The sequence below is a fragment of the Anomalospiza imberbis genome, chromosome 2 (assembly GCF_031753505.1).
Source record: "Anomalospiza imberbis isolate Cuckoo-Finch-1a 21T00152 chromosome 2, ASM3175350v1, whole genome shotgun sequence".
In the NCBI taxonomy this organism is placed as follows: Eukaryota; Metazoa; Chordata; class Aves; order Passeriformes; family Viduidae; genus Anomalospiza; species Anomalospiza imberbis.
The window spans coordinates 34,180,456-34,194,062 of record NC_089682.1 but is presented as its reverse complement, the minus strand read 5'-3'; the positions used below and the strand labels follow the sequence as shown (position 1 = coordinate 34,194,062).

The window sequence follows — 13,607 nt, the reverse complement described above, 5'->3', positions numbered from 1 at the left end:
TTGCATTCTAGATGGAAATAAGCTTTAGCAGATTATGAGAGTGGCTTTTTTCTTTTTTGTCCCTGGCCAGGAATGCATCCCCCAATCCTGACACTTCTTGTCTCATCTCTGACAGATGAGTATTCACACTCTAATATGAAGTCTCACTTCAAGTAGGCATTTTTAAAATTCAAGAAAGGGTGTTTTTAAATACAACACGCACTTCTAAATTAAATATTAGGTGTGCATACTCTGGATACTATAAACTTTCCAGAGGAGCAATCTTTATTATTCATTCATAGGACCACAGAATAAATGTTACCACAGTAGGAAAACATTTAAATATGCAACATGGATATGAAGAGAGCAAACAGATGTCTCTCATTGTTAGTCAGGGCAGAAAAAGGTAAAAGCACGTTATTAGAAATATCTTGAAGCTAACAGAGCTGTAAAATAAACTTCTAAAGCTTAGGAAACTATGTAAATTTGAGTCTGCTCTCATTCCAAAGTGCACAATTTAATGCCATTATTGTGTATAAATTAAAACTATTTCCAAAATGTGAGCCTAAGGCAAATGCATAGGGAAGAGTCAAGAGTTGTTGAGTGTAACGAAGAAACTACTTTTAGGAAGCAAATTAATCAGGCAAACTGTTGAAACATTATTGCTTTAAAGACCCTGAACATTATCAGAATTGGTTTGTAATTTCCTGTATCTTTCATTTTGAACACACTCCCTAAAGATTTGTGTCAAAGTCATGAGATGTATAAACATGAATTTTTTCAGATTGACCATTCATGAAGAATGTCTTCCTTTACTACACTTATCCAAAATCACGACTTTTACCAAGAATGCAACAGAAATCATGATTTCACTTATCATGCACGGTAAACACCAAAGTTCCCTTTGGTTTTGTGTTGCTCTTGGTTTTTCTAGTTTGGTTGGCTGGTTTTGTTTTTTAATGAAATATATTTCAGAAATGTTTCAGTAAACTTTGAAAACAGAAGGTTCTTGATGTGACTCTGAAGATTTTCCTGAGGTGGTCAATTAACATTTGTTGCAGAAATTTCTGATTCACTAATTCAGTTTATACCTGAAATACCTTGTTCCCTACCCTGACTAGAATACTCAATGGTGATCCTTTCCACTGTGCATCATTCATTGTGAGAGGTTCCAGATAACTGAAATGTGCTTAATTATCTTAACATGGTTCTTAGGTGAGTGCGGAGATAGCACCAATGAGCTTATTTGACATTCTAGTTAAAATCACCAAAATCAATAAATGCACATTTCATTCTTAGGGGTTTTAATCATGTGCTGAATGCCCTTCACATCTACTGACTACAAGAGGAACAAACAAAATCAAGGCATATTTCTTATCTTAGTGCAGTGTGCCTGCCAGTTTCTTTGTAATTACTATTTTACATATTACTCCACAAATACCTCTTTCACAAATTGAAATAAACTATTATTATTAAATATAAAATTGTTGCAGCATTTGGGTGTTGCATTTTAGCGACTACCATTTAAAACAGAAATCTGCTGAAAATGCATGTTATGGACAAATTGCTAATGGTTATGAATAATGGTGCACTCTGCAATGAAAGAAAAGATTACAGAAGCTGAAAGACCACACTGGTAAGTAAATTGTGAGAAAAAATACAGCATTGATTAACCTTTCCCCTTCTCATTCAAACTAGAATTTAATTTTGTTCTCCTCATATTGTGCAAGTGAGAGGAATGTATCTTAAAATGTATGCATTGGCTGACTCATTTATGGCTAATTCTGGTGTTTGAGAGATGAAAGTAAATGCAACCAGGTTGACTTTTGCTACCTTAAAAAAATGAACTGGTCATCCAAATTTTCCAGCAGAAAAAGAACATATCTGTTAAAAAATTTATAAGCATTAAAAAACCCATTCAGAAAAAAAAAAATCAAGATTGCTTCAAAAGCACTTTTCTCCTATGAATACTGTATAGTAATCAGGCACATGTGCAAAGAAACATCAGCTACAAGTAGTGTAGCTGTACAGAGATGACCAGCAGATGAAAATCTGTGATTAATAACTATGTTGCACAAAGACCTTGGCTTTAAACTCTTAATTCTGGCAGACCTGTACAAGTTTGAGAACTGAGATGCAGAATTTCTTTCTTGTGGTTTTCTTTCCAATTGAAAATGCTTAATTTATATACACACTGCTATAAATATGCATATATAGTCATTATCATAAACATACTGAATATTGTTTACATAATGCTGAATTCCTTAAAAAAATGTATTGTTTAAATGTATTATCATGCATCTCAAGCTTTTTTAAAATATTGTACTTTTTGCTGTCTTCACATCACCTTCAGTATACATGTTTACAGACTGTCCCTAGCCAGTTACCAAGAAGTTGATATTTCTCTTCAAATTTTTCACAAAAATAGCATCAGTAATGATGATAATAGTGCAGCGTTGGGTGGAACTCTCAATGCAGCTGTAGATGTCCAGTAAACAAATGCCATAAAGTTCTTTTTTATTGTCATCTATGAAAATGTCATGTTCTTTCATGTGGGCTTAAGCTCTAGCAATGTCTGATGGAGGGTTTTGTCACTGTTTCAGACCTGGCTTTTATTTGATCTGCTATTCCAATAATCAGCCATTAAAAAGAGCTGTTCCTTTAGATTTATAAGCTATTAACATAAACAGTTTGGAAGATGGTTCAAAGGGGCTTCATCGTGTCATTACGAAAAGAGAGGCCTTCTTGACTTTAAAGTCACACATAACAACCTTCTCTGCAGAGATTTGAGACTCGGGGGGAAAAAAAGAAAGTTGACTTTTGATTAGGGTGAATGTTGGATGCTACTATGGGAATCAATTTAGGATGAATGAACAGGGATTTCCTGTGCCACCCTGGTGAGGATCCTGAAACCCTACTGTCACCAGCCACAAGGATTAATCTTGATAAACTGATAACCTGTTCTCGTAGCATTACCACTTACACCATCTCCACAGTGCTTACAATACTTCATGCCTTTAATTCATGGTGATACAGTCATGTTTATTCCTGGAAGAGACACCGAAATCCTTCCAGGTATTCATCGATTCCAACAGCATTGAGTGATAAGAGGTTCCTCATTCTACAGACTGTGTCCACTGAGCTATAAATATGTCTGAGGAGCCACCTGTACTAGAAATAGACCTTAACTTAGTTAGAGAAAGGAATTAGATTAAACACTTCCAAACATTGGCAAGATTTTACCATCAGATAAGGAAACATCACCTAGAATGTATCTGCCAATGGCTCACATAAAATAAGATGTATTACACAACAGAACCCTGACAGATTTGCCCTTTTGGGGTCTGACTGAAACTCTCAGCTGTCAACACTATACAGACACAGAAAATGAGACAAGTGTTTAATACAGTGGTAGGGTGTGTGCCCTCAGAGTGAAGCCTCTTGTGCCTAAGAGTCTACCAGCTGGTAGCAGGTCTTTGATGTCACAGAAACCAGAGTCACCCACAAACAGCAGAACTGAGCAAGGAGACGACCTTCCAGAATGCAGTGGCAGAACGGGGATTTCTCCAGTGTAAACTTTCCACCACTTGGGATATGTCTCATACTTCCACTCCTTGTAGTGTAAAGGTTAAACCCCCTCTGTTCTAAAGGAATAGAATGTATGAATGCAGAGTGAATGAAAGCATACATGGACTGTTATTTGGAAATAGGAACTACTGGTCTAAGTTCTGTTTTGCTTAATTATTCATGATTTACTACTTTAATTATGCATGAAAAACCTCAAGTACTTCTGAATTTTCTTTAGGCAATGCAGACACTATGGCATGCTAAGAAAGTTATATATTGAGATGTCTCTTCCTTCCATTAGTCATAAGGGAAACATAAATCACAATTTAGCATACAATTCTCTGCTTCTTCACACAATGATATAAAATTGATTGAGCACAATTACTTTGTACTCAGCATATTTACTGCTGTATAAAACTTCCTCACATAAAGAAAGGGAATCCAGGCAATTTTCTGAACAATAGCATTGTTAAACATTTTTGATGAGGCTTTTTGTGAAAACATGTTTTATCTTTCAGTTGTTTACAAATCACTTTAGCAGTGATTTGGGAAAGTGCTTTAATATGTACTAATGTTCCTTCTTGAGCAGGAACTTTGCTTAAGTGCTTTTCTGAGCAGAAACTTGTTTATCTGTCCATTTATCTGAGTTTAAAGTGGGGATTTATTCTGGTATCTCCAAACACTTTGAAACAAAGCTACTCAAGGGTAGCATACAGATCACTTCCTTCATCTCTCCATCTGCAACATTTATACTTCCTAACCCACCCTGCCCTATCCTTGTTTGCCATACTGGCTGGACAAGACTCAGCACATGATTTGCTTGCTCAAGATCACAAATAGATACATTTTCTTGGCTAGGCAGTCAACAGGCAGACTGAGTGGTCAGTCAGCTGGTGCCAAATACAGAGAGCAACCCTCACATAGCTGAACTTTGCTTTTCAGCTTGCACACCTAACCAAGGGCATGGTGCCTGAAGGGTCATTCTTCACAATTCAGCTGAACCTTTTTTTGCTGTTATCAAACTCATGTTGGCTAATGGGTTCATATTTCTTTGTGGTGTCTGACAGACAATGTGGCCACAGAAATTTTGTTTCCTAATGAAGCCAAGGGTTAAAAAACCAAACCCATGGATGTCAAATTTATGAGTCCTTGTATGAAATTAAAACAAAAGGTAATCAATATTACCAAGTGAATTTTACAAGACTTACTCATATTAATGTTAGTAATTTTTTTTTAGTATTTGATCTGGTCTGGTAATGCTTTAGACATCAAATTACAGAGAGGTTTGAGGGATGCAGTTTGCAAAGCCTTTTTAATGTGTTACTTTCCTTCAGTTTTCTCCTTGTCACTGTTAAAGCTGAGTACTGTACTTAATCTTGTTGATACTTGTGACTGCATGAGGAGGCAGTTAAGATTTTAGTATTAGTTGTGGTAGAGCTCTGTGCATAAAAATCAGCTTTAATCACTTTTGAATTAGTTCACTTCTCCTGTCAGCAAATATTCCCCCTCTTTGATGCTCTCAGACTGCTCTCTTCACTAATATGGCAGAATACAATTCTTCAGTTTCTGTGGATGCCCACAGAACTCTTCACTAAATTACTTTATTCAGCAACATTGTTCTCCAAAAAGAGAGAAAAGAAAACCCCCTGAAGAACAAGTGAATAATTTTGCATGCTTAATGATGAATCTGTTAATTTCACACAAACCATTCAAAAGAAAAGGCCACTAGAGGGAAGTAAATCCAATATGCTCAAATAAAATAAAAAAAACCCCTACTCTAGATGATTGTCACTAACAGAATGGTGTGGACTTCCAACAGCAGAAGATTTTGGTGTGTATTCTTAACAAAGATATGACACCTGAATAAAACAATTAATGTATTTATAAAGAGGTCTTGCACTTCATGCAACGTGCATACCAAAACCATTAAAACAGTATGTAGGAAAAGATTGCATATAAAAAGGTAGTATCAACAGGGAATAAATATGTTGTGTGAGTGTAATTTATTGCACACCTGTATCTTTCACATTAGACATCAAATGCAAAAAAAAAAAAAAAAAGGATTTAAACCAATATCTTTCTACTTCTGGAAAAGCAATCCTTGTAAAAATGAATATATTTTTGTTGTCATGTCATATGTTTAATCTTGGATCTTTGTTTTCTATGAATATGTGCACAAACCTGCAGCATCATGCAATAACTACTACCCATTGCATAAGAATTCAGATTATAAGGAAAGACTGCCAACAATGAGTTTATAATAAAATCTCTGCAATGTTCCAAAGCTTTAGTTCTATAGCTTACTTTTCTGAGGTTGGATACCCTAGCTTTTTCTATAACCCTTCTTATTTATGACTAAAATAACTCAAAAATATGTCCATTTTTCTCTCCATACTTTCCACCAACAAAAATTCCATGAATTTTCTTCCACATTTCATACAACGTTTGCATTTTTTTCTTGTCCTTTTAACTATATAGGCACCATGCTTATAGTTTTATACAACTACACAGCCTGTAAGCCTACAGAGATGTTTTTTTCTTTAAAACTACATTTTATATACAACTCCATTTCATTTATTACAACGCTTTCTCACGCAAAGCTGTCTTTTTATATCCAGATAAACTGACAGATATTCTGAAAATCTGGTCTTAAATCCTCTGAAGCCTTTCCAATAGCATTTTTAGTAATGTAAGAATTATTAAAGAGAATGCAAACAGTCTAGAGTTTACTGTCAGTGTGTCAAAAACTATCAAAGCATTGGTCTTTTCCATGTTTTTAGTAAACTGCAGAGAAAATCTATATCCTTAAACCAGGGACAGACAACAGCAAAAAACTTAATTTTTTTAAAGCCTACCACTTAAACACACATCACAAGCTGTGTTCACACAGCTGTTATCCACTTTAAAAATGAACTGTATTTCAGGTGACCTCCACCTGGGTGAGCTTGGTGACTGCATTTAATACCATGGAGCAAAACATCCAAAAGGAAGTTTCCACAGGGGAAGTTTCTGGCACCTCACTTTCTCCCTTTAGTGAGAAAGGAAAAGGGCGATGCAGGTTTCCAACATGATACAGTGCCTCAGTGCTTCAGGCAAGTCTCAGTTCAAGGCCTATATATCATTAGGCATCTTCTATCTTCTGTTACCATCATGGACAGTGAGCGAGTGGGTTTTGTGCCTTTTCAAATCAATTTTCATGAATATTATTAGTATTATCATCACTGTCATTGTTATCATCATCATCACAGCAAGCTGTTCATTTTTTGTATGCCCAAAGGCAAACGAGTCATTACTTACTCATCGACAAAACTACTCATCCCAGATACACAGGTAAGCAGAGTTTTGCTAGGCTGATCAGTGAAAGAACCCAGGGCCTTCCCTACAAGTGGAACATAATAGGATGCTCCTGAACATTAGCACTTTTACTGAGCAGAAACATATAATCAAATGTGTTCTACTGCAAACAGCAGTTCTGCCAGCTCAGTCCCTGTTCTACATTAAACATTTCAGCTGCAGTTGCAATGTCACTGCACAGCAGGTGAAAAACATTTCTGGAACAAATATCAGCAAGGGATAATTCTGAAATAACCTTCTTGTCTGCAGTTACACAAGCCAGAAGAGAGGAGTGCTATATGGACTGCATTGTTGCTAATCTACGATGCTCTTTCCTGGCACAGTAAGTATTTCTAAAGAAGAAAAAGTTGCAGAAATAAACAAAAAATTGAGAGCTCTTTTATTTCCCCATGTTTCTCACAAAGATTCACCTTGGACATGAATTCAAACTGAAATGGGGGCAAGAAAAAGCTCACAACAATAATGCAAAGTTTACAATTAAAGGAATAAAAAAGAATCTATCAGGATAGCTCGCCTGAGGAAATAGTTCATACAGATGCAGAAGAATATTACAGTGAGGCAGGCTGTATTCGTGCTATGAAACACAGATACCAAAGAAAGTGAGTTCACTTTCTCTCTGCCTTCGAATTGTGGAGCTGTAATGGATAACCTGTGGTGTTTTACTCTTGCAAAACTGAAGATGCAAAAGCATCAAGACAGACTCCAGCTCTGATGAGCTACTGACACAGCTGGTCTCAGATGGCTAAGGCCTGCACTTAATTTTAAACAGAAAGGTATGGTTTTGTGCCTGTGTGACGGGGTCAAGGGCCACCTGCCAAAAGCATTTAATGATGATGCATTCCCTCATCAGCAGAAGCCGAACGTCCTCATAGAAGGAACTTAAAAACAGTTAGCAATCTGCAAAACCCCCCAACCACTGACCCAGGCTTCCAAGAAACGCAGGATCCCCCGGCGAGTGCCCAGGTGTCAGGGACATGGCGACAGACACGCAGAGCTAGCACTTACCGTCTTGGTCCGTGGTGACCGTGATGGCTGTGAACTGCTTGGGGGAGAAGCTGAGCTCTGAGACGCCGTTGGTGGCCTCGATCTCAAAGGTGTAGTTGACGTTCGACACGAAGTCGAGCACGGTCACGGAGGAGTTGGTGAGCCCCGTGTGCCGGGGAATGAAGCGGATGCCGCCGCCGCAGATCTCGCACTGGCTGGCATCCGAGCCGCACTTCTTACAGACCACGCTGTAGGTGAGGTCCTTCCTCCCGCCCGTGTCACTCGGGGGGCTCCACTCCAGCATCAGAGCTGTCTCGTTGATGTTAAAAACCACATTCCTCGGAGCAGAAGGTGGCCCTGCAGAAAAGGAGGGGAAAGCCTGGTAAGCCAGTGTTATCTGCTTTGGAGAATAAAAATTGCCTTGAGGCAATTATTTGCAAATAAGAGCTACATTTCAATGACAGATTCAAAAAGTTGTCTGCATACAATCCTTGAGAAAAAAGAACAATAAATCGGTGACATCATAAAAAGCTGAATAATCAAAACAACTTAGAATTAACTCAGAAAGAATTTAAGGCAACACAAAAAAGACTTAGGAATGTCAAACCTAGACTAGATAACACAAATTTTCACTAAATGGCTCTTGATGCTGTGGGATACTGAGGCAGACCTCTAACCACAAAATTTATATCCTTATTTTATGTCTAGCAATGTAGGCCTTTCTGAGACTTAAAATCTTTAATATTTTGTAAGAGACAAATTGAGTAATAAATAAATAACAGCTTTGGAATAAAGACAAGAGGTAAAATTGTTTGTATTAGTTTTGCACTGCCAGATATTTATTTGTTGCTGTTCATTAACAGGGTTAGGTGGCAACAGTCCAAGACTATTAGGCATAAGAAACAGTTTACAAGTTTTCTTTCTTTCCCACCTGGCATCTCATCAGCATCAGGATAACAGTGAAGACATCAGCTTTTCAACTTAAAGGTCTAAAAGGATGATCAGCAAGCAGAAGAAAAAGTACTTTAAAGCTATGAGGAGGAATGCAAAGACAACAAGCAGGTGTTAGAGCTGTCTGTGCACTGCCAGAGAACCACAAGTGACTCACTTCCAATTTCCCACTCATCACACAACAGTCATGGACTGTCCAACAAGCTTTAAGCTGCTTGCTGACTTACTGTGTAGGATGACATGGAAATCATATATAAATATATAGCATTATCTAGTGATTGCCCCTGTACTGAGCAGTGGTGAGGCACCTCGAGTCCTGTGTCCAGTTCTGGGCCCCTCACTTAAAGAAAGTCATTGAGGGATTGGAGAATGTCCAGAGAAGGGCAATGGAGCTGGAGAAGAGTCTGGAGCACAAGACAGATGAGGAGAAGCTGAGGGAGCTGGGGGTGTTCAGCCTGGAAAAAAGGAGGCTCAGGGAAGTCCTTATTGCTCTCCAATGACAGGAGGGTACAGGTGGGGGTTGGTGTCTTCTCTTGGGCAACAAGTGATAGAAAAAAAGAAATGGCCTCAAACTGTGCCAGGACGAGGTTCAGGCTGGACATCAAGAAGAATTTCTTCACAGAAAGGGTGGTTAGGCATTAGAATTTACTGCTCTCAGAGGCAGTAAAACCAAATTCCCTGGAGGTGTTGAAGAAACCACAGGATGTGGCACTTAGTGCTGTGGTCTGCTTTACAAGGTGGTGATTGGTCTAAGGTTGGACTTGGTGATCTTTGAGGTCTTTCCAGCCTTAACGATCCTACAATTCTATGATTCTATATCAGATTCCACAGTCTAACAGAAGAACTTTACCACCTAATTATTGTTTAGATAGGAATTAAGGGGTGAAAGGAAAGGATTGTTATAAGATACCTGAATAATCTCAATTTCTTATTGTATTACTCTTCTTCCACTTAACATGTTTCAAGCAAGCACTTACAGATGTATGATTTTCAAAACCAATTTGGAAGTAATCCCAAAATAAAAATTATTATAAGAAATGTGGACTTGGAAAAATGTGAAGCCTTATACTCCTGGTGTTGATATATGTGAGATGACTGTGGTAAACCCAACTGCTGACCTCTGGGGTTTTTGGGCTGAATGAGTTGAATAAGCATTATATTCCCAGCTCTCAATAAAATCACAGTGCTTCACCAATGGTTAGCAGAACTTGGAAAACTTTCAGCTTGCTTTGCAGCTTTTGATGATTTATAAAACTGCCAAGAGGACTTAGGCATAAATTTTTGATTGAGACACTGGCAAAATATTGAGTGAGCTTTTTCTTATTTCAGAGTTTCTTAAGCAGACTGAAAGGCTACAAGAATCGTTTGCAAATGACACCAGCTAATTTTTACACAGAGTGTAACATTCATAATTTTAAGTGATGGCTTTTATTTACTTATGTGGCATAAGCATGGGTAAAAAATCTGGAATGCTTGTAAATAAAAAAGCTGGTATTGTGTGGGAATTCTAATGTGAATAATAAACGTTAAGCTTTTCTGTGGACTATAATTCAGCCACTTTTTCATTTCTGGTATTTACTTGTAACTTTTAATAAGAGAGTAATTAACTTTGCCCTGAAATAAATGATGAGTTACCTGCTGGATTTCAAGCACTTGATATTTAAAATAGATGGAAGTGTTACGCTGCTTTGCATTTTTTTAGTGAATAAGAAAGCTTAAAATCTTTTGAATGGATGAGCATTTATTAATACATTTATCTGTCCAGAGTTTATGGTTAATAGATCACAAATCTTCCCATAAAATAACCATGAGGATAACAGTTCTAGCTACTCTAGAAAACAGTCCTGAGATCGGAATAAGCTAAAACCAGAACACATTACTTCAGCTTTAGTTCTTATTCTTTATATTCAGAAGCCAGGAATAATTATGTTTCCGCTAAAACCATGCTGTGAGAATTAAATAATGGCTGGATCTTAACAAATTCCCACTGTTAAAACCATGGAGGAGTTTTAGGAATATGGAGGATGAGCCGTAATCGCACTTCCATATGTGCATAACTTTAAGTAGATGAGTAATCCCCTTGAAATAATTGGTAATATTAATGCACGTAAAACTAAGCAGCTGTGTAATTGCTTGAAGGATTGGAGTCAGTGTTCTAAAACTGGCTTAAATTTAATCTTACATAAACTATAGATAGTATGACAACAGGTCATTACAGCTCAAGTAGTTTTGGTATTATTTCATCAATTTTGGCAGGCCCAAAATTGGAATGAATATGAATCTGGGCAATAGGAGGGTTTTGTCTGGCTTTGTGGATTTTGATTTTCTATCAGATTTTCTTTGTACTATATGGAATGGCATCTATAGAAGAATCAATACAGTAAATAAAATACTCTTTTAAAAATATATTTTTTTCTTTTGTACTAGAGAGCGAAAGTTCTTATGGTTTGTGACTTATTTCTCAGTTGTAAGAAAAATCACATATTCTTGTGCATTCACATTTCAGTGAAAAGGAAAACTATCAATTATGTTAGAGGTGTATTAAAGTATATGACTGTCCTCTTGCAAATGCAGGAAAAACCCACAAATACACTTCATACTCAAGGCCCCTCATGCCAATTTGCATGAGGATTAAATAGCTTTTTAATTGCTGTTAAATTATGCCAGTTAAATTGTGATTTCATGCAAATATTAAGCTGTAATGACATGCAGTGAATCATTTACTAAGATTTAGAACTTGGAACAAAGAGAGACAATTAATTGTAATCCTCAGATTCAGCTAAATTATGTGTCACTGGGCTTTTATGAATGTGGCCTGATTGCTTTGTTATCATTTATAAATTATACAAGGATTATTTGGCACATTGGAAAAAGCTGGCAGCAATAACCCTTCTGCAGACATCTGTATGCAAAGCTCTTGGGGTTTTCCTTATATTGGCTTTTAAGAAAAACAAGTATATTGGTGAAAATAAGGGATCCTTTCCTCACAGCAAAATTCATGACTTTGAGTTTTATGCGAAAGAATAAAATACAGTTCAGATGGATGAGCATTATAAAAACATGCAGCTCTTCTGCTGAGATGGAACTCAGCCAGAGCATGAGTAATGTCTTTTGCTTCATTTACAAATTACAATGAGGAAGTATTTTGACACTTTCTGTGGAGGAAACTGGCATGGATGTCTTATGGTGAAGCAGGTCTACTCTGAAAGCTACAGAGCTGAGTTTGTGCCTCATGCAGTGCTTTGCACCTCATCTCGTTTTATGTATTCTCTTCCTCTCTGTAGGCAAAGTGCATTTTCTTGTGTATGGAAGGAAGAGGAGCAAACCCAGCACGGCAGAAGTTTGGTGAGGGCAATGAAGTCTTTTACACACTTGAGAGTGAAGACTGTCTGGAAAACTGTTACTTTTTAAGTAAGAACTGTCCATTATACTCTATTGGACTCTTAGAATTTTATGTCATTTGACAACTGAAGTTACAGCAGAAAGGCAAAGATTAACCATCACCTTAGGATACTCAGAATCAGCATCTGGCTGTGCCCCTTGAGTTCATAATTGCATTTTTATATGTAGCATAGATAACTAGTGTCACTTGATGTAGAATTACATTTTCCCCTTTTCACTTATTCTTCTTCTGTGAGGCAGGCAGGAAGAATGGAAGCTAGTTACTGCAAACCAATATTCCAAGTCTGAGCATAATGTTAAATTGCTAAAAAAGTGTGTATGTATTTACATGTATATATATATATATATAATATATATATATATATATACACACACACACACACACACAGTAGAGGCAATAAAGACTTAAAATGTGTTGCCTGATTTCACTGCTGAAATTCAGTGTTGACTTAAAAATAGAGGATACACTTTGTGGCAGAAGTAATTGAATGGAGCATAAGTGTGTTGGGTTCAAATTGTTTAAGTATAACATTAAAAGAGAGGAATTCAGACAACTCAGACAACCAATATAAGTCTGCCTGACCTTGAAATGATGGATCAATTCATCCAATTACTTTATAGTGGGAAATGTTAGACATTATGTACAGAGTAATCAGACAGGGGATTAGATATGATGCTATTTGTTGCTCACTGTGTATGCAGAGATTTCTGATAGAGTACTTGCGTATGGCAAAGAAATACAATAAGAAGGAAGAGTAGCAGTGAGAGATTGATAAGAAGTGTAAGTCAAATGAAAAGAGCCTAGGAGAAGGAGATTAACAATATATTCTAATGTAATTTTCATTCCTCTTATTGAAATTAGATTTCTGTTACGATGTTCCGCAAAGTGAACACTCTCCTCTACAAAATGCAGCTGCATAAAGTAAAAATGAGAGCTGCACAATTTTGTAAAAGCACACAGTATTTTCACAGAATTAATCAAAGTGGATTTGAAGCTCATCTAAAAGAAGTGGATGCTTGTCTTAAATCAAGGTGGGGTTTTTTTCCATAATGCTACATATGCAAGTTTCTCAATACTGAGGAAGAGCTCTGGAGTGAGGAATACTGCCTAACCCCATAATACTTAGCCCTATACAGGAATGAAAAGAGAAAAAATATCTATCTTAAGCATATAACCTTGCAGGACATGGGGAAGCAAATAAAATGGGCATCAATTAAGTCAGTCAAAATATTTGAACATGAAGAAATTTGTAAAGGGAATCCACTGTTCATTTTAAGTTTCATTTATGAATATCTCTCCCTCCAAAGGTCCCAAGAAAAATTTCTGTTTCTTATGTCATGTCTCACATGTCAAGACAGAAATCTGAAAA

The 13,607-nt window shown here is 36.9% G+C and overlaps 1 protein-coding gene and 1 long non-coding RNA gene across 7 annotated transcripts in view; one reads left to right on the top strand and one right to left on the bottom strand.

Moving 5' to 3' along the window:
- LOC137468640 (uncharacterized) overlaps positions 1 to 13,607 on the top strand; it is a 590,084-nt gene that overhangs the window by 182,813 nt on the left and 393,664 nt on the right. The window lies entirely within an intron of this gene.
- Positions 1 to 13,607, bottom strand: part of EPHA6 (EPH receptor A6) — a 367,788-nt gene that overhangs the window by 173,377 nt on the left and 180,804 nt on the right. For all 6 annotated transcript variants that reach the window (XM_068180480.1, XM_068180478.1, XM_068180483.1 and 3 more), the window contains one exon: positions 7,906 to 8,241. In XM_068180480.1, coding sequence (XP_068036581.1) covers positions 7,906 to 8,241 — 336 coding nt within the window. The remainder of the gene's footprint in view (positions 1 to 7,905; positions 8,242 to 13,607) is intronic.